General features: G+C 37.9%; 1 protein-coding gene across 4 annotated transcripts in view; it reads right to left on the reverse strand.

Moving 5' to 3' along the window:
- LOC309645629 (acyl-coenzyme A synthetase ACSM1, mitochondrial) overlaps positions 1-22,731 on the reverse strand; it is a 61,935-nt gene that overhangs the window by 36,066 nt on the left and 3,138 nt on the right. Inside the window, exons 3-5 of one of the 4 annotated variants that reach the window (XM_082431055.1) lie at positions 15,748-17,137; positions 13,885-15,640; positions 10,599-10,841 (exon numbers count right to left, since the gene is read on the reverse strand). In XM_082431055.1, the coding sequence (XP_082287181.1) occupies positions 10,599-10,790 (192 nt within the window). In that variant the 5' untranslated portion in view covers positions 10,791-10,841; positions 13,885-15,640; positions 15,748-17,137. Of the gene's footprint in view, positions 1-10,598; positions 10,842-13,884; positions 17,138-20,641; positions 20,680-22,731 lie in introns of all 4 variants that reach the window. The other 3 variants (XM_082431054.1, XM_082431053.1, XM_082431052.1) reach the window with 3 other exon arrangements.

Consider the following 22,731-nt stretch of genomic DNA (forward strand, 5'->3'; position numbering starts at 1 on the left):
GGAGTTCAAGTTGAAATGAAAGGACATTAGAGAGTAACTTAAATATAAAAGTATAAAGTTCTTTAATAAAGATAGATACAAAGACAAATATAAAAACAGTATTGTTATAATTTTGGTTCATAACTTCACTTTTTATTCTTTCACTGTATGGAAACCACAAAAGCATAAAAAATAATTATAAATCTATCTTAATGGGTAGACAATTTGTAAAGATATAGTTTGTGAAATCAATAACATAATATAGGAAGGTGCAAGGGAACTGGAAAACAGTAGGGTTTTGTATGTGAACGAAGTTAAGTTGTTATTAGTTTAAAATGAAGTGTTATAATTTGGAATGTTATATGCAATCCCCAAGGTAATCACAAAGAAATTATCTACAGAATATTCCCAAAAGGAAACGAAAAGAAAATCAAAACATATCACTCAAAAAAAAAAAAAAAAAAAACACATCACTACAAAAAATCAACTAAACACAGAGGAAGGCAGTAACGGATGAACTGAGGGACATAAAAGCTGTGACATCAAGGAATCCATTAACAATATGGCAATAGTAAGTCATCCTTATCAGTAATTACTTTAAATGTAAGTGAATGAAATTCCCCAATCAAAAGAACTAGATTGGCAAAATGGATAAAAAACCCAGAATTCAACTATATGCTGTTGACAGAATTGTTACTTCCATGTGATGGAATATGATAAAACCAATCAAAAAAACTTTCAGGATATTTTTGCAATAAAAATCTTATAATACAATATCAATTTAGAAAAGCAAAACCATATTTACATTAAATCCAAATTTATATTATAGTATCCATTCATTCATTCAATATATATTTGCTAAGTTCTCATTATTTCTTAGGCACTGTTCTTAGACCAAAAGGATACAATGGTGAACAAGACATACATATACACACGTATGTAAACAGTTTTAAATGTTTATGGACAATTTTCATTTTCTTGTTTAAATCAAGTCTTTTATTTTCCCCAAGTAAAACGATTTTTTAAAGTTTTTTTAATTCCCCAAACAAAGCACGTTCAGAGTAAAAGTTCAGGCAATGCACAATCTTACTAACAGAAAAATTTCTTATGAACAGAAAAATTTCTTCAAACTTCTCATCACATTTTCACTCCCTGAAGGTCAACACTGATAACGTTTGGTGTATAATCTTCCAGAAATTATTTCCCACATATGTGCAAACATGATCCTACCATCTTTGCCTCATATGACTGGAACAAAAGAGTGTGTCTCACCTGAGACAAGACTTATATACATACATACATACACACACACACACACACACAGATATATGTATATACATATATTCATATCTATGGAAAAATCAGTGCTATGAAAAAAATATTCTCCAACAGATTAAGGAATGTTAGCAAGTATAAATGACTAGTTGTGCACTGTCTATATAAGGGGAACAGATTATATAATATTTCTGTATGAGTTTACAAAATGATAGAAAGTTTGGGGTATCAAGGTAAAAACAATTGTTATCTTAATTCAGACAAAAGTTTAGACTCTTAACTCTTGCAACTTGAAGAAGATATTGCTTAAGCATTTATGGTTTTGGGGGCTCAGAATTAATCTGATAATGTGATATTAAGATAAGCATGTTTTCAAGAAGATAAAACACAACCTTTAAACTGGATATGAGATTTAAAGTTTTATGCAGGGAAGTTTGAAGCCAAAGGAAATTGAGAAATAGATCTAAAAAATAAAACACTAACTCAGCAATAGAAAGGAATGAAGAAGTAATACACAAAACAGTATAAATGAATCTCAAAAACATGCTGAGTAAAAGAAACCAGACACAAAAGAGTGCATCTTATATTATTCCATTTCTATGAAACCCTAGGAAAGAGAAATATAATGGCTAGTGACAGCAAATTAGTGTCTACCTGGGGCTCAGGGTGGGGATGGGTGGGTATTGACTAGGAAAGGACAAAAGGAAATTTTTGAGGTGGTAGAAATGTTCTAAAACTTATTAAACTTTCACATAAAATGTGTGAATTGTATTCTAGGTAAATTATAGATCAAAACAGTTGATTTAAATAAACAAAAACCTACATAGCTACTCCTTGTTAATCTCTAACTAAAATATACTTTAAAGAAGGATAATTGGAAAGTAGATCAATTACTCATGTGATTAATGAATGAGATTATTCTTTCTGAATGTTAAAACACATAAGAATTTATTGCCTATAGAAAGGGCTTGCTTCATTTTTAATTAAAATGAAATACAAGTAGAATTTCTATAATTTCTGTAAATTAATGATAGAATATGATAGATTTCATACAATTTAAATCCTAATTGACATAGATAAAACACTTTCCCCAACAATGATATAACTCACAATCTCTTCCATTGCATTTGGAATGTTTACTAACCTCCAGAAATTTCATAAGTCAGAGTATACTTTTTGACCACAATGGAATTAAGCTAGAAATCATTAACAAGAAGACAATGAGAAACCCATCTCAACTATCAGGAAACTAACTGATACATTTCTATGTAATCTATGGGCCAGAGAAGAATCAAAAGGCAAATAAAAAATATTTTGAACTTAATGATAATAAAATATGACATATCAAAATCTGTATAATGTACCTAAGAGGAGTGCTTAGTGGGAAATTTATACTTTTAATGCAGATATTGGAAAAGAAGGAAGGCTTAAAAGTAAGGACATAAACTTCCATCTCAAGAAGCTAAAAAAAGAATAGCAAATTAAATCAAAGGAATGCACAAGGAAAGAAATAATAAAGATAACAGTAAGCATCAATGGAATGGAGAGCAAATACACAAGAGAGAATATCAGTAAACCCAAAACTGGTTTTGAAAAGATTTATAAAATTGGTTAACTCTTAGGAAGACTTATCAAGAAAAAGAAGAGAATAAACATATTAAAAATATCAAGAATAAAAAAGTGTACATTGTTATAAATCTTACAGACATTAAAATAGCAATAATAAAAATATTAATAACTTTGTCAAAAAATAACTTTATGACATTTTCAATGAAATAAACAAATTGCTAAAAAAAGTTAACTTTCTGAAGTTGATGAATAGAAATCTTAACAACCTCCTATCTATTAAAAAAAAAGTTAAATCCATTACCAAAAGCTTTTCTGCAATGAAAACCCCAGATTTTATGTCTAAATATTTCAATATGCATGCTAGTGTGTTAAGAGTTTGACCTGAAAAACTGCTGGGTTTTGTTTTTTTAGGAAAACAGTGATAATTATATTTCAATTATATCTCAATAAAACAATGACAAAAAGTTAGTGATAACTTTTAAATTCTTTATCAAAGCACTTAGAAGAGTACCTGGTACATAGTAAATGTTTGTTAAATATGTATTGAATGAATAAATAAAAAAACAACAACTCTGGAATATAAAGAAGGAATAATAAGGAATTTCAGGGTTAAATTAAATCTAAAGATGACCCCAATCACTGGTGGGCCAACACCAGCTCCAGGTGCCCCAGTCCCCATGGCCAGCTATCCCAGGATCCAGCTTCACCCATCAGTGGGCCAAGATCAGCCCTGGAACATCCCAGGCCACATGGCCAGCCACATCAGGAATCAGCCCTGCCTACAGGCTGGCAACCACTACATGAGACAGGAAATGTCAGCCAACCAGTCTGGGGGCCAGCCTTGACTACCAGTGCCCCCACGGTAGTTGGCCATGCCACAAAAGAAGGGCCCACATAGCCCATAGAGGGGGGAACCATAGAGCATACAACCCTAGAGCATATAACTCTGGTGACCAGAGGGGAGTGTGCTGCTGCGTCCATAAGACATCTCCTACATTAGGCCACTTCTCCAAGATAAGGAACCACTTATGTAGGAATGTTAAAAGGCAAAGAAATAAAATCATCTATACCCACAATAAGTAGTTAATGGATATGCAAAAGAAAAATATGTAAAATATGTCATCAAAAACAACAAACATGGGGGGGAACAGTAAAAATGTAGGGTGGTTAGAATGCATTTGACCTTAAGAGATCATCAACTTAAAAAAATATATATATATATACATATATATATGTCATGATAACCACAAACCAAAAACCTATAACAGGTACACACACAGAAAAGTGAAAGAAATTCAAGCATAATACTAAACATGGTCATCAAATCACAAGGGAACAGAGGAAAAAAAGAAGAAAGGAACAAAAAAGGAACTACAAAAACAATCAGAAAACAACAAAATGGCAATAACTACATATTTAGCAATAATTACTTTAAATATAAATAGATTAATATTCCAATCAAAAGACACAGAGTAGCTAAATGGGTAAAAAAAAACAAGACCCATTATAACCTGCCTACAAGAGGCTCACTTCAGCTCTAAAGTCACACACAGACTGAAAAAGTCGGGGGATGGAAAAAAGTATTCCACATAAATGGAAGTGAAAAAAAAAGCTGGTGCGACAATACACATATCAGACAAAATAGACTTTAAAACAAAGAGCAGGGCTTCCTTGGTGGCGCAGTGGTTAAGAATCTGCCTGCCAGTGCAGCAGACACAGGTTTGAGCCCTGGTGCTAGAAGATCCCACATGCCACAGAGAAACTAAGCCCGGGAGCCACAACTACTTAGCCTGCGCTCTATAGCCCATGAGCCGCAACTATTGAGCCCACGCACCACAACTACTGAAGCCCACGCGCCTAGAGCCCTTGCTCCACAACAAAAGAAGACACCACAATGAGAAGCCCACGCACCGCAATGAAGAGTAGCTCCCACTTGCCGCAACTAGAGAAAGCCCATGCGCAGCAACATAGACACAACACAGCCTAAAATAAATAAATAAAATAAATTTTAAAAAATAAAGATAAAAAAAATAAAACAAAGAGAGTAACAGGAGACAAAGAAGGACATTTCATAATGATAAAGGAATCAATCCAACAAGAAGATATAACAATTGTAAATATATATGCAGCCCACATAAGAGCACCTAATACATAAAGCAAATACAGTTGACCCTTGAACAACACAGGTTTGAACTGTGTGGGTTCTGTTGCATTTCTATACACTAACAATTAACTATCAGAAAGAAAAATTAAGAAAACAATCCCATTTACAATTGTGTCAAAAAGAATGAAACACCTAGGAATAATTCTAACCAAAGAGGTAAAAAACTTGTATCCCAGGCTTCCCTGGTGGTGCAGTGGTTGAGAATCCGCCTGCCAATGCAGAGGACACGGGTTCGAGCCCTGGTCTGGGAAGATCCCACATGCTGCGGAGCAACTGGGCCCGTGAGCCACAACTACTGAGCCTGCACGTCTGGAGCCTGTGCTCTGCAACAAGAGAGGCCACGACAGTGAGAGGCCTGTGCACCGCGATGAAGAGTGGTCCCCGCCTGCCGCAACTAGAGAAAGCCGTTGCACAGAAACGAAGACCCAACACAGCCACAAATAAATAAATAAATAAATTTTTTTAAAAAACTTGTATCCCGAAAACTGACACACTGATGAAAGAAACTGATGACAACAAAAACATGGATTGGAAGAATTAACATTGTTAAAATGACCAGACTCCGAGGGAAATCTATAGATTTAATGCAATTCCTATCAAAACATCAATGACATTTTTCACAGAACTTGAAAAAATAATTCTAAAATTCGCATGGTAAGACCCCAATTAGCCAAAACTATCTTGAGAAAAAAAAACAAAGCTGGAAGCATCATGCGCCCTGATTTCAAACTATACTACAAAGCTATAGTAATCAAAACAATATGGCACTGGCACAAACACAGACAAAATCAATGGAACAGAATAGAGTCCAGAAACAAACCCACACTTACTTGGTCAATGAAACTACAGCAAAAAAGGTAAGACTATACAATGCAGAAAAGACAATCTTTTCAATTAATGCTTTGGGAAAACTGGACAGCTGTGTGCAACAGAATCTCAAGCTATATACAAAAATAAACTCAGCATGGAACTAAGATTTAAATATAAGGCCTAAAAACCAGAAAAGTCCCAGAAGAAAACATAGAGCAGTATGGTCTTTGACACTGATCTAAGTAGTATATATTTGAATCTGTATCCTTAGGCAAGGGTAACAAAAGCAAAAGTAAACAAATGGGACTGCATCAAAATAAAAACCTTTTGCACAGTGAAAGAAGCCTTTAACAAAACAGATAGGCAGTCTACTGAATGGGAAAAGATATTTGCCAAAGATATATCTGAAAAGGGTTAATATCCAAAGTATACAAAGAGCTCATACAACTCAAGGGCAAAAAAGCAAACAACTTGATTAAAAAATGGGCACAGGACCTGAATAGACATTTTTCCAAAGAGGGCATACAGATGGACAATAGATAGATAAAAAGATGCTCTACATCAGTAATCATCAAGGAAATGCAAATCCAAACCACAATGAAGTATCAACCCACACCTGTCAGAATGGCTATTATTGAAAAGACAACAAATATCAAGTGTTGGCAAGGACGTGGAGAAAAGGGAACCCTCATGCACTGTTGGTGGGAATGTAAATTGGTGCAGTCACTATGGAAAACAGTATGGCGGTTCCTCAAAAAATTTAAAAGAACTACTACACAATCCAGCAATTCCATTTCTGAGTGTTTATCTGAAGAAAACAAAAACACTAATTTGAAAAGATATATGCATTGCAACACTATTAACAACAATCAAAATATGGGACCCACCTAAGTGCCCATCCATAGATGAATGGATTTTATATATATATATATATATATATATATTCATTCCACATATGTGGAATATTACTCAGCCATTAAAAAGTAATGAAATCTTGACAACTGTGACAAAATAGATGGAACTAGTGGGTCTTGTGATAGTCAGATAGAAAAAGCAAATACCATAATGATTTCACTTACATGTGGAATCTAAAATATACAAGTAAATGAACAAAAAATAACAAAACATAAAGAGACTCATAGATACAGAAAGCAAACTGGTAGTTGCCAGAGGGGGGAGAAATGAAATACTTGAAGGGGATTAAGAGGCACAAAGTTTTAGCTATAAAATAAATGAGTCACAGGGATGTAATGTATAGCATAGAGAATATAGTCAATAATATAAAAAGCAATAGTTTTTATGGTGACAGGTAGTAACTAGCCTTATCATGGTGATCATTTTGTAATGTATAAAAATATTAAATCACCTATGTTGTACACCTGAAACTAATATAATATTGTAAGTCAACATACTTCAATAAAAAAATCTAAAGATAAGATCAGACTTATCTCTTTAGATAAAACTTATGATTTATTTTTCTAAACTTGGCAGTAATTAAATTTTCTGTATGTAGATTATGCCCAAACTATTTATTTTAAATATGGTTACATGTCAGATTGATTGTAATTTACCTTACAAAGAAAGTGGTTTAAATATAATTTAAAATGGTAAGTGCCATGTTATCCTTCTGTAAATTGCCATTGATAAGAAATGAGTATAATCCTTACAGCCTCATCAAATGATCACTGTGCAGTATGATATGTCAAACTAGGAAACACAGTCATGAAGTATCAGTTTCACATGGATTAACTAATTGATTGATACACAGACCTTTAACAAATTTACCAAAGTAGATTAAAGTTCTGGATGTTAAAACTTTTTGCATTGTTTAATTTGGAAATAACATATATTATGCCATTAATATTTAGATAAATTGAGATAATCTTGTTTTTATTCCAGAGGTTGCAAACTCAGAGCCTGTAGAGACCAAGCAAGTAACAAACGAGATAAGTTGGCCAGGTTCCTCAGGGGCAAACTGGAGAGCCATGCATCCCCCAAGGAGGCAGCAACCATTCAGCTCTACTGATTGCTGCCATATAGGAATGAATGTTTTGTGTTGTTAAAAAAAATTAATAAACAGAACCTCAATTAAACAGAGTTAGGAGACCAGCCAGGGAAGCTCTCACATGCTGTAATGATAGCAAAGCCCAAAAGGAAGAAGAAAGACTCTTCTTCTTTCCTGGCAAGGACTCAGCTTAAGCCATGGACTCTTTGTTTACGATAGCCCTCCCAACTTCCTTTACCACTCTATAAAAGCATTCTTCTTCCCTTGCTGTGTGGGGACTTGCACATAGAAATAAATTCAAGAGCCATGAAACATAGACCTATTGGCTCAGAAAAAAATAACGTAGGCAAACATGACTATTGTATATTAAGAAATTTAGAAAATTTGTCAGCACTTAATTTCTTTGGGAAAATATTATAGGACAAAGAGCCAGACATTATGTGGCAATGACATTCAGCTGTTGCTTTCTTAAGCTCTGTGGTTAATAGATATTTCACTATATTTATTGAGCAATATTTATTACTAAATCACATCAGAAGGTAGTAAGAAGAATTTGCTCCTGTCATGATTTTTGCCCAAACAAACAGAAGTCAACATCACAGATGCGGTACTCATCTCTCCTGAGACATGAAGTGGAGAGTCACACTATCAAAAGAGGAAAGATGGACCGTTGTACGTTGTTTACTTTTCTATCCCTATCTTATCTAGAATAGTGTTTGGCACATGTTAGGTACTCACTAAATCCTAACTGAATGAATGAATGCAGTATCAAACAGACAGAATGAATGATTTTGGACATGAACGTGACCTCTCATGAATAGATTTGGGAGGCTGCTCCATGAATCAATTGGAGTGTAGTATCCTTAGAGCCTAGAGTAATATAGGGTTTAATTCCCAAGGATAGTCAGGGGTTGTAAATTGGTGGCCTGAATGAGTGACTATATTTTCCACCCCTGAACCTATGTTGCCTGGCTTATGCTAAAAAAAGTTACATTAAAATGTTGGATTTCTAACTTAACATTTTTAATAAGCAAAATGTGTTGAAAATTGAGTCAAAATAAATTCTGTCTATTTGTTGTGGTTTGGGTTGTGTTGTTGATTAGGCTACGGATCAGTTTCTGAATGACGCTTGTTAAGTCGTAAGGGGAGGCCCAGAAAGCCAGGGTGGACTGTGGTGGCACACGCCCTCCAGAAGGTCTTCCATGGGAGCAACATCAATCCCTACGGTGCTCGTAAGGCAAGTTTCAAAATTAATGTATTCCACAAATGTGTACTGAGGGATTGCTAGGTGTCAGACACCATACGTCACTAGAGAGACACTGATCGTGATCAAGGCAGTTGGAAAAGTAGAAACAGACAGATCAGAACTGTTGTGAGAATGAATGTAAATGGGTGGAGATGCTGGGGGTAGGAGAAGTTTGGAAATATAGAGGAATTGACAATGACCCAACAAAGACGGGGCATTCCCTGGGCAAATATTTACATGGTGATAATCTCCAGGGGTTGATGTGTGAACTAATAAGGACTTTATGAAGATAAATGCAGAAAAAAAAAAAACGATGGCGTCTCCAGCCATTTCTCATGATGCAAAAGGTCTAACCAGAGTTTTGGTCTGGGCAGTGATGAAAGTCAGTTTGTAGTCTGAAGGCAGAGATGTTTGGACATCATCAGATTGTGAGACCAGGTTAAACAGTGGATTATAGAATCAGACAGCCTGGACCCAAATCCTGCTCCTTCACTTATTAGGTATGTGAATTCTGTAGGTTATTTGAACCCTTGGAACCTCAGTTTCCTCAGCTGGAAGATGGGGATAATTAAAGTGTCCATCTAATCAGAATAATAAATGCAAAGTGCTTGACATGGCACATTAAAAAAAGGCTCTCCATAACTGAGGGCTCTATTTTCCTTGGAGTTATTATGGAAATTCAGCAAAAGGAAAAAGATGGAGGTAGGAAAAAAAGTCCGTATGAAAGGCATGTAAGCTTTGAATACTAACATATGAATGTATGTTCATGGGAAATTAAAAATACATCAACTCTCTGACTCCATCTTAGGTGAATTCTTTCTTCTGCACAAAAACAGTGTTCAGTGGGTTTTCACAATGTGGACATTACCAGCTGGGACTTAGTAGTTGGAACACCACCCACTGTCGACCCCAACTCTTAGTGTCACCACTGCTCCTCTCTTGGTCTGTCTCTTGGTAAAAGACAAACCAAGAACGTGCATTTTTCTGCAGAGACCACAGGGACAGGTTTCTCTGGACACACCCTAAAGCCACATGCTCAAGTAGGTAGTTGACAGGAAAGACTCCAGATGTACTTGCCATCCTCATAGGAAGATAGATGACATGATTTTGTTACATGGTCAGATGTTCATGTGCACAGTCAGGTTGCCTGTACCCTCCTTCTCGGTGTAGCCTGAAGTCAAGCCCAAGTGTGATGAGATGAACTCTAGTTAGACTCACAGTTCCAGTAGTTGAAGGTGAGAATTCAGACCAACATCAACTTGCTGACCTGTGATTAGAACTTGACACTTGGTCACAATTACCTGACTGTGTACCAGACACTTTCACCTGCTGTCTTGTTTCTTAAATGAGATTATCCCCATTTCACAGATAAAACCACTGGGGCTCAGAGAATTGAGGAAGTGTCCAGGCTGAGAATTGAAGCCCAAAACTTAAGCTTTTCATGATACTTGTAAACTTAGCCAGAAGCCATTCTTAGTTCTGTGCCCCTCAACCTACTAGGAGAAAGAGGTCAATCCTGTTCTCACCCCCCATCATGGGTGCCTCCTTACCTTCTCCATTTGAGTCCAGTAGTCCAGTACATCACTTGCAAAGTTAAATTCCTCAGGTGTATCATAGTCATTCCATCTTGGGGCTCCAGCTCCCGATAAAGACTGGCAGCACAGGCGCTGAGGGGCAGGGTGGAAGCCACAGCGGGATCTGTGGATGTCCCAGAGGACCCGGAACTTCATCAGCCGTTGCATGGTGGAGCAGTCCTCAGGAAGCAGGCACAGAATTCTCAGGCCACCACCTGCCTTGGGAGGAGATGGCTAGTAGGTTGGTCATCGGAGCAGGAATTTCTTCCACAAAATGAAGGCACGTTCCTGGTTAACTGCTAGAGTGATAACTTTGTTTCAGCTCACTGGAATTTGGAAGGCACAACTTACTGATTAAGGTGGGGATTTCTCTTCCCAGATGAGGCAAAAAATGATGGGGAGGGGCTATAACTACCAGATAAGGTTGGCACATATTTCTGAGGGTCTTCTCCTTCTCTTTTTTTACCCCCTGGGATGGCGGCCATGTAGCCACCCCCTTTTTGGTAGAAACTCATCATTTTGAAAGTCCTCTACCTCATGTTATCCTTGCTCTGGAGACCTCTCTTCCCACCGGACCCAAATGTATGGCTCTCATGGAAACTAACATATTTTTAGATGATTCCACCCCCTGTTCAAATTGACTGGTCCAGAGCTGAGCAGTCGTTTCCCATGATTTTTTAATCCAAACTGGGCTAATCATAATCCCGCTCCAAAATTTGTGTGTGTGTGCTTGTTACCAAAGGGTATATAAGGCAGTCTCTCCTTGGTGGAAGCCATGAAATGCACACTTTGGAAACTGTCGGTGGCTATAATTCCTGTCATGTGGAGATAACTGCTCTGCCTGAGTGAAGAAAACATGGAAGACTTCAGAGACATGGAAATAAGGGACAGAGAGTATCTCAGAGGCATGCAAGTCTCGGGTTCAGAACTATTGTTCCTGAGGCCCGTCTGCATCTCTACCCCTCTCTTGGTAATATCCTGTCCTGAATTCTATGAGCCAACAGTTTTTCCTGCCTGAGATTGGGTTTCTGTCACTTGAGACTCTAAGAATATTGACAACTATGCACCACCACACTCAGGACAGAGGAGGCTAATATCACAGCACCCTCCTTACTGGACCGGGATCTGGCCTCGGGGTTTTCCCCAGGACAGCATTCCAGGTAGCTATTACCAATCCATCACTTGACCTATGAAATAAAGTTTCTTTGCCACTCCAGATCCCAACAAATGCTTCTAACATGGGAGCAGAACGCTCATTTATTAGGATGCTTCTTGAAGTTTGATTGGGAAAATTGGTTTAAGCTAGAACTTCTGTTCTGTGAGAAGAAAGCCACTTCACAAATAGCTCTGAGGTTCAAGCACTTTATCACTGCAAACAATTAAGCCTCCTCCCCCTGTTTCAGCAATAAGATAATACTGTTTGACAATAGACCCATAAAAGAGATCAATAAAACTTGACTCAATTTATTTTCAACCTGTTTAGACTCGTAATAACCTAACCCCAATTAATTTTGGTGCTGCCCTCAGAACCCTGCTACTGTCTGCAGAAAAGAGGACAGATATGTGAAAGCTTCATCCCTTAGAGTTTTCCTTGTCTATGTGGATCCTTAGACCACATGAACTAAAGTATGTCCCCTTCCTTTTTAGTGCCTGTCAATCAATAGTACTGTCTTTTGTTTTATCAGAGCATTTAAGGGAAGAAAGACCCTAAGATAATCAGCTGGCCCAGACGTTTGACCCTCATCCTTTGGAGGAAAAAATTTGAATTGCCAATATTTAAAATTTGGGACATTTCATTTAAAATGTGAATTGAAGATTTCTCTTGAAAACTCAGAAGGCCTGGCAACATTGGGCCTTTATTTCAACCTGGCACCAACTGGTTGGAGCTGAAAATTAAATGGAATGTTGTCCAATTCAACAGGGTTTCCACTACTCCCTATGTTGTTACAGCTACTTGCTTCTGCACTTACTGTTACCTATCCAGCTCTTGTCAACATTTGAGCTTAAAACCCCCATTCTATGCCAACATCCCAAGAGGGACAGGGTTTCCCAAGGTTTCAAGGCAAGTTTAGTAGCAGAGCTACTTCTAAAACCTGCTGTTCCTGCTATTTTTTCCAACACATACCTCTATCCACAGGCATGAGCTCACTGAGAGCAAGAAACCAGACTCACTTGCTATTTTTATACACAGGTGTTTACATCACTGCAGGATTGTCCTTAAAATACTCAAGGACAGTGCAAACAACCCCTTAATAAGTGGCTAAAAACCAAAACAACACCAAGAGAAATAATGAGGAAATTAATTAATCCTTTATTATGGGCTGAATTGTGTCCCCTCAAAATTCATATGTTGAAGTCCTAACCCTCAATACCTCAGAATGTGACTGTATTTGGACATAGAATCTTTAAAGAGGTAATTAAGTTAATACGAGGTCATTAGATGGACCCTAATCCCATCTGACTGGTCCATAGTGCCTTGACGAGTTCTTGCAACAGAGCTTTGATTTCACAAGCATTTGGACTGAAAAGCTGTTTATTTTATGAGGCAACATCCTTAGCGTGTTATAGGGGATCCTAGAGTTACAGAGCCAGGTTTGGCTCCACTGGGTACCAGCTGAGCGATCTTGACCACCATTCATGTCTCCAAACTTGAGGGCATAGTAGTAATACCCACTATCTGGCTTCCACAAGGATTAGCAAGATAGTCAATATAAATCACTTAGCCAGCACTGAGTCTGATACAGAATAAGGGCTCAATAAATGTTGAGGTGCCTTCTAACTCCCAGCAAATTCTGAGGCCAACCCCTTCCCTGTTAGATATTTAAAAAGTATTTTTTAATAAAAGGCATTCACCTTATATACTGTGAACAAACTTCTGCATAATGGAGTTTACTTTCCAGTGTCTATTTTCTGGGTCTTTTTTACCCCTCTCGGTACCCTCCTCCCACAGCCCACCGCATTCAGAGCTGTCTAACATTAAATCGATCCCCCATGTGCCAGCCACGGTGCTAGGCATATCACATGTATATTCCCATTGAGCCCTCTCTCTCGATATCACCATCCTCATTTTGCAATAAAGGAAAAGAAGTGTCAGAGAAGTTAAGAGACATGCTCAAGGTCTGTAAGTGGCACTGCCAGAATTTAAAATTAGGTCTTCAGATTTTAAGTTCAGCATATACTTTACTGCCATATGGCAGATAAACACACACATATAAACACAATGCCCCCCCCGCAAAGAAGCTGTCATTCACCTCCATCTTACCTGGTATTGTCTAGGAAACACTTGGGTTAGGTCGTGGATGGGGACTTTGCAGGTTCAGTTCTCTCTGATCAGAAGTTCAGTTCTCTCTGTGCACACAACAGAACTTGGTCCCTGGCCACAGCTGGGGTGGAGAACTTGGCAGGAATTGAATGAATCAGAAGGGGGAGGAGATGCTCACGTATAACAGGTCAGAAAGCCATCACAAGCCCTCATGGAGAGAAAATCGGTTACAAAAACAAACTATATAAAGTAATCTCCAATTATTGTAGGGAGGCCTTGCGTTGTGAATGAACAGATAAAGCCAAATGGAGCACTTTCACAAGTTCTCTGTAGCTAACCTGCTCCCCTCTCCCAGTCCCAGGTCTCCAATGTTCTCGTTTAAATGACAGCCAGGTGGCAGCGTTGCCTAGTAGTTAAAGCCTGTGATCCGAGGCAGACAGATTTGGGTTTAAGCGTCAGGTCTGCCGCTTACCCTCTCTTTGACTTTCGTGGACCTCCTTCTTCTACACTTCAGTTTCCTTATCTATGAGATGGGAGTGCCAATAGTGACACCTACTTCCTGTGGTTGCTCTTTGTTGTTGTCATTGTTAGTATCAGATGAAATAATTCATGAAACTCACATAGCACAGTGCTGGCATAATCAATGTTGCCTGTTTTTATTAACGTGGGATTCTAAGAGAAACAGTGTGGTGTACTGGCAAGATGCAGGGTCTTTGGTATCCCAAAGTCTTGAGCTTAAATCCTGGCACAGACACTTATAAGATGGCCCATGGCAAGCCGTTTACCTCTTCTAACTTTTGTCTTCTCATCTGAAAAGTGGAGGAGTGGGTGGTTGTTAATAAGATTTGTCCCACGGGATCTTTGAAAGGTTCGCACAATGTACAGTCTGCAGCGTGCCTGGCCCAGCCATGTAGACACTGGGTTGACATTGATGTTGCGTTGGATAAGTCCAGATTGTCACAAGTAGTGGCTGGTACTGTTCGTTTTCTTCTAGAGCCATTTTGGGGAGTTGTAAGGGGATGGGGGATGTCTAGTATCCTGGTGCAATTTTCCCAGCACCTTTTGCCTCCCAACCTCCATTGAACCAGGGAGAAAAATACCTCTGCTCCAAGCCACCACCAAAGACTGCTGGAGACAGCTAGAACACCCCTGCTAGGGCGGAGGGGCAAGCCTGGCCTCTGAGGGGTGGGTCTTGCTCTTTCTGGCCGATGCATTCATGGTGAATCCTTGCTCAGGATAGACTCTTATTTTATGGAGAGGAGCAAGTAAGAAGGCAGGGCTAGTTGACTGGCCATAGTAAGCTAAAGATTATGAAGTACAAAACACCCTGTTACTCAAGCAGAAGAGGCGATCACTTCTGAGAAGAGAGTGGGGACAGGAGGAAGAGTGCACGAGGTGCCCTCTGGATCTCAGTAGATCTCCTGTGTGGAACTGTTACACCAGCATTGTGGTCAAGAAGACAGGCTCTGGGGCCGGGCAGCCTGGGTTTCAGTCTAGCTTTTATCAGTTACCAGCTCTGGGACACTGAGCGAGTTTAGTATCCCTTTGTGCCTCAGATACAGTAGAATTCTCTAAAGATTCCATGTGCACGTCTCTCTCATGTCCAAGCTTCTTCTGTAGTTACGGTGAGGCTATTGAATTCCACTTTTGGACATGGAACTACAGGTGGAAGTGACACAAGTCACTTCTGGTCTAGGGCATTTAAGAGCTGCTATGAGTTCTCTATAATCTTCTTCTGACTCAATAGTCCTGGTAACTGTGTAGGGAGATAGAAGCATCAAAATATGGCAGAGATTCTATCAGCCTGGCTCTCTGTAGGGCCCTTTCTGCATTACACATTTCAGATATCACATTCTCTCATACCTTCTGTGGGGCTTGCTGGGACATCTGGACCTCCCAAACCAATTGTGGGACAGGCTCTATATCCAGCTCACAGCCCCAGGGGTCTCTGTTTCTCTTCTCCCAGGACCCTCTTCTTTTCAGAGTACCTGGGCCCTGGTGGGACGTGGACGATAGAATGGTGCCCATGGGTGGGTAGAGAAGAATGACTGAAAAAAGTCATGACTCCATCAAAAAGCCAGAACTTAGAGTCTGAAAATATACCTGCTCTTCTGAGCAAATGCCCTGCCCTGCTCACTCCTCCCCTCTCTGTCTCCTTCTGTAGGCAGACTGGCTCTTTTGGTGGACTTAAGTTTTAATTAAGGGTAGCTAAAATTAAACAGCAATGTTAATCAGCCCTTTCATTGCTCTCTTCTACCTTTCTGTTATCACATCCTGCCTTTTCTGAGTCTTCTTTCTCAGTATTGATCATAGGATTCTCTTCCTCTTTATTCTATTAAAGTATTGTTCTCCAAGGACTCATCCACACCCAACAGTTTCTCTCATTCCATTTATTCCCTCTCTCTCTCTCTCAATAATTTCCTAACCACATTAAAAATCTTTACTTCCCCCAGAGTTCAAACTTAAATATCCAGCTGATTACTAAATATACACTAACCTCAGTATTTCATAGACAGCATAGATAAATTAACATGACCACAATTGAATTCTGTGTTCCCGCCTCCAAACTTATTCCTCTCAGAGTCTTTCAACCACCTATCCCAGTTTACTTATTCAAACACTTAGACATCATACTTCTGTGCCTCCTTGTCCTTAACCCTATCTGCCTTATTTAGTCACTAAGTTACCAGGTTCCAAGAAGAAGGAATTCTTCTTCTAAGCATTTCTCAAATTCTCTTTTAATACATTTACCACTCAGTTACCAAGGTAATCATTTAGAAATAAATTGTTGACTGAGTTCATTACTGTCCAGATAAAGTCCAAACTTTTTATCATGTGTTATAATGACCACCCCTTCTGACATTTCGCAACTTGAACCTGATGTTGAAATAATATTGAAAGCAAGTGAGGTGACTATCCTTTTTCAGGGTAAGTTCCTCCTTCTATCTACAGATAATTGCAGCAATCCGGGGGCAACTTAGGCCATCAACACATACACAAGTTAGTTAGTCTGTGAATTCTCTAGAGCTAATGATTATCCAGGGAAGTTATGCACAACATATACTGGGTCACAGGGAGTTGACAATCATTACTTCTTGGTTCTGAGGGTTACTGAGGCATCTTAAAGGCTTTAACTAGACAAAGACAGGAAGGATGAGGTAGTCTATTTTTATCTCATCATGAAAAAAACAAGAGTCCGTGATTTCCTTGTGCAGGCACATCTTCGAGATATTGCAAGTTCAGTTCCAGACCACTGCAATAAAGCGAATATCGTAATAAAGTGAGTCTCACAAATTTTTCTCAGTTTCCCAGTGCATATAAAAGTTATGTTTACACTGTACTGTAATCTATTGTGTGCAGTAGCAATATATCTTTCAAAAAGTACATACCTTAATTTAAAAATACTTTATTGCTAAAAAATGCTAACCATCATCTAACAACACAGGGTTGCCCAAACCCCTCAATTTGTAAAAACCACAATATCTGTGAAGCGCAATAAAGTGAAACAATAAAATGAGTATGCCTGTAGTTACAGTAAGCCAATCTGAAAGGTACTGGCTTAATATTGTGATTTCTATATACAAGCCAAATGGAGAAGGAGATGGAGTGAAGGGAAGAGAGGCAGATTCTGTACTTTGGGTAAGTCATAGATTTTCCCTAAAAGTGTGGGTTCCCAACATCACTCATTCCAGAGCCTGGAAAAGGTAAGGAGATCATAGGATGGGCATTGAGTAAGGAGATGTGATCAAAATCATTCTCACTATAGGAGAAAGATAACACTTAAAGTGTCAGAATGATCAATCTGCTAGATTTAAAATTTTGGGGAGGGTGGGAGGGAGGCTCAAGAGGAAGGGGATATGGGGATATATGTATACATATAGCTGATTCACTTTGTTGTACAGCAGAAACTAACACAACATTGCAAAGCAATTATACTCCAATAAAGATATAAATAAATAAATATCTTCAAATACAAAAAAAAAAAATTGGAATGTGTCAGTTAAAAATGATATTCCCTTCAACAGTGATAAATCGAGATTGTGAAAAAGTTTTGCTGTTTGATTAGCAGAGTATATTTCTCTACGAGGCCAAACATAAAACTCTGGTGAATTTTAGTAGACTCTGGGAGATGAGTATATCACAGTATATTCACATTCTGGTGGATATTTTATTTTATTATTGATTTGTAATTAACATACAATATTATATTAGTTTCAGGTGTACAACAGTGAACTGATATTTTTATACATTATTAAACAATCAGGACTTCCCTGGTGGCGCAGTGGTTAAGAATCCGCCTGCCAATGCAGGGGACACAGGTTCGAACCCTGGTCCGGGAAGATCCCACATGCCACAGAGCAACTAAGCCCGTGCGCCACAACTACTGAGCCTGTGCTCTAGAGCCTGTGAGTCACAACTACTGAGCCCGCGTGCCTAGAGCCTGTGCTCTTCAACAAGAGAAGCCACCGCGATGAGAAGCCCATGCACCGCAACAAAGAGTAGCCCCCGCTAGCCACAATTAGAGAAAGCCCGCACACAGCAATGAAGACCCAACGCAGCCAAATAAATAATTAATTTTAAAAAATGATAAGATGAAAAAAATAATAAAATGATAAAATGATCAACATAATGAGACCAGTTAACATCATCACCATACAAAGTTGTTACAATATTTTGACTATATTTCCTATCTGTACATTACATCCCTGTGACTTATTTATTTTATATCTGGAAGTTTGTACCTATAATTCTGTTCACCTGTTTTTTTCATCCCCCACCAACCCCCATCCCCTCTGGCAACCACCAGTTTGTTCTCTGTATCTATCAGTCTGTTTCTGTTTTGTTTGTGTGGTCATTTGTTTTCAAGTTATTATACATTATTCTCAAGTTAATAAAGTCATTCAGCAGTGCAGTGATTCCCTAAGGTAGTGGTATCCAGATTGAATATGTACACCCCTCAGTCAAATATTTTTTAACACACTCCCCTAATACATGTTTATTTATTTATAAATTATACATATGTATTTATGTGCATCATACAAATATCAAAAATAATTTTAAAGAATGAATAAAAAGTACAGATAATTTGAAGTTCTCCTATTTTCTTTCCCATCCCAGTTGCCCTTCTCACTCTCACTTCTAAGCCCCCTGTCTGCAAAAAAAAAAAAAAAAAAAACAACTCTGCGACATTCTACAGAGTTCCCAAGAAACTATAAAGATGCCTCATAATTGACAAGAGACAGAGACTCTGAACTCATGTGATTTTCAAATTGAAATTTACACATTTGGAGTGACTTTTTCAAGATAAAGGGAATCCTCAATTTAAACAAACAATTTTTGAGGGTCATAACTCCAAAAATGCCAAGGATTATTTCTCTAAAAGCTAAATAAGTAGTTTGTAAGAAACATCTACATAAATATATGGTTCAGTCAAATCTTTAATGCAGAACTGGGGAAGATACATCCTTACCTGATTTGAAAGCTAAGATTTTGAGCTTCAAAGCCATCTTGGAAACACTGGTGTTCTGGGCCTAACATTCTGTATGCATGAAACTCTGAGTAAAAAAGCTTTCCAGAAAAACCATACAATTATTTTTAAGCAGCTTACCACAAACAACTATTTATCTAATGGGGAAACAAAACTTTCCCTCTAACCAGAAAAGAAGGTACAGACTTTCCCTGCTGAAAAGTGAGGCTTTTTCAGGTCAATGGAGACTTAGAAAACCTAGTGCTACAACTCTGTTATAGAATTCACTACATGCATGACTCAGTGAAGATAATTTTCTTTCACTGGAAAAAAAATGTGCATCAAATTTCTCTCATGGAGCTAGTTAGAAAGATCTAAGTAAATGTGCGGTGAAATCAAGTCTTTAAAGTAGAATTTGGGGAAGATACAAAGTTACCTCATTTGAAAGCTAAGATTTTTGCCCCTTGAAAGCTGCCCAAGAAACACTATTTGTGGGTCTACCATTCACTGTATGCATGACTTACTGAGTCAAACTTATTTTTACTGTGAAATTTACCTCAAATTTTCTATTAATACACTATATTTTAGACCTGCCCTGAATAACAAGACTCTTTGTAGACACTTAAGCATGAAGAAATGGAGAACAAAGGAACTAGGCATCTTTTCACTATGTCCTCAATGAGTTTACTGTTGTATTATATATATTCAAGTTTCTTTCCCCATAAAATTGCAGGTTCCATAAGAATGAAGGGCATATAAGCAATTATATGGGCAAGACGAGACACCTGGGAAATCCTAAATATCTGTCTCCTTGAACTGAAAGCTCAGGGCAAGGCTTGACCAAGCCCCACTTTTCGGCTTTATACTGCAAATGTAATTTGGTTCATTTTTCAAATTAAACTTTTATTTATTTATTTTATTGGAGTATAGTTGCTTCACACTGCTGTGTCAGTTTCTGCTGTAGAGCAAAGTGAATCAGCCATACGTATACATATATCCCCTCTTTTCTGGATTTCCTTCCCATTTAGGTCACCACAGAGCACTGAGTAAAGTTCCCTGTGCTATACTATAGGTTCTTATTAGTTATCTGTTTTATAAATAGTAGTGTATGTATGTGAATCCCAATCTCCCAATTCATCCCAGGCCCCCCATTTCCTCTTTGGTATCCATACGTTTGTTCTCTACGTCTGTGTCTCTATTTCTGCTTTGCAAATAAGATCATCTATACCATTTTTCTAGATTCCACATATGTGTTAATATACAATATTTGTTTTTCTCTTTCTGACTTACTTCATTTTCTATGACAGTCTCTAGGTCCATCCACGTCTCTGCAAATGACACAATTTCGTTACTTTTTATGGCTGAGTAATATTCCATTGTATATATGTACCACATCTTCTTTATCCATTCCTCTGTCGATGGACATTTAGGTTGCTTCCATGTCCTGGCTATTGTAAATAGTGCTGCAATGAATATTGGGGTGCACGTATCTTTTTGAATAATGGTTTTCTCTGAGTGTATGCCCAGGAGTGGGATTGCTGGGGCATATGGTAGTTCAATTTGTAGTTTTTTAAGGAACTTCCATACTGTTCTCCATAGTGGCTGTATCAGTTTAAATTCCCACCAACAGTTTAAGAGGGTTCCCTTGTCTCCACACCCTCTTATATGGAAAAGGCTAGAATCATCCATATGGTAATAGGTTACAGGTGGAGTCATCTGTATGAATTCGTGTTTGCCATCATACGCATTCAACTTGCTCCATACAGATAGTGGTTGTTACGTGTATATACACAGATTAGTATATAGACACATTCTTCTTTGCACTGTCTGCTGAGATGGCAAAGAATCAAGAACACCTTAGTAGTGATGAGCACACTGAACTCCCTGATTTAGGTTTTAAATACCATTCTCCAAAAGGAGAAACAAGGGCACTTTGAAGAACTGGCTGATACTAAGACTGAAGCAGGATATGCAAAGTGAGTGCACAGCAACTTTCCTTAGTGCCAGGAGGTAAGGTAGTTCTCAAAAACCAACAAACAAAACAACAAAAAACAAAGACGGGGTGCACAAGCAGGACACTGGAGCTACCTGAAAGAGAACCCAATGGCTAAAGCTGGAACTATTTGAGCAAGAAAACATATAAAGAAGTACTGCACTATTCTAGAAAACATAAAAGAAATTTCAAGGAGTCCGTATGGAGAGAAATAAACATTTTCCATATAGAAAAAATCTGCATGATTACATAGATACTCAGTTCTCAAAGACAAGAAACATAACTTCCCACTCCTTATGATGTGCACATAGTGATTTCATCAAAGAGAAGGTACACTATGGACAGAGGAGAAACCTGACTAACACTGCCCCAGCCAGGTGATTAAAGGCAACATCAAGTCGTCATCTCGAAAGTAAACATCCTAGAGATGAAGTGATAAGAATGACATTTTGCCTCCTGATCGTCACCCCTCCTTGACCCAGAAAACTAATAACCCCAGTCTAAACATTTGAAATATCATAAGATATATACCAACTAGGACTGTTATATAAAATACATGAACAGTACTCCTCAAAACTTTCCAGATTATGAAAAATATGCCAAGTCTGAGAAACTGTCACAGCCAAGTGGAGCCTAAGGAGACATGATGACTAAACACAATGTGCCAGCTGGGCTGGGTCCTGGAACAGAAAAAGTTAAAACCCACCCAAGCAAATCTAAGTAAAATGTGGACTTTAGTTAATAATATTGTATCAATTTTGGCTATTAATTGTGACAATGTACCAAGTGTTATGACATTCACAATTAGGGCGAACTGAGTCTTAGGCATGTGTAAACTCTCAATACTATCTTCACAATATTTTTTTTTTTCGCAAATCTAAACCTATTATAGGGAATTCCCTGACAGTCCAGTGGTTAGGACTCCACGCTTCCACTGCAGGGGGCACAGGTTTGATCCCTGATCAGGGAACTAAGATCCCACATGCCATGCGGTGCGGCCAAAAAAAAAAAATTTAATTTAATTTAAATTTAAAAAATAAATCTATTATAAAATTAAGTTTTTAATAATCATTGTTTTATCTTTTTACATATGATTGCATATTTACTCCTACTATTAGTAACTAGTAATTGACACAACTACTCTTATTGTACCCTTGTTTTATTTAAATACTAGCATTTCTGCTGCCATTATGTATACATTAGATCAAGTACTACACAATAATATATAATTCACAGAAACATCCATTTTACCTATTTTATGTTAAAATAATACATATATGCATTACATTGTGTATTATATAATTATGTGGTTTTCTGGTTTTGAAGTGTCTCTGTAAAGTTGGTCACTATGGATGGTAGACAATATTGAGATTTTAGAGAGTGTATT

Source organism: Balaenoptera physalus (genome assembly GCF_965194825.1).
Source record: "Balaenoptera physalus genome assembly, chromosome: 16".
Taxonomy (NCBI): domain Eukaryota; kingdom Metazoa; phylum Chordata; class Mammalia; order Artiodactyla; family Balaenopteridae; genus Balaenoptera; species Balaenoptera physalus.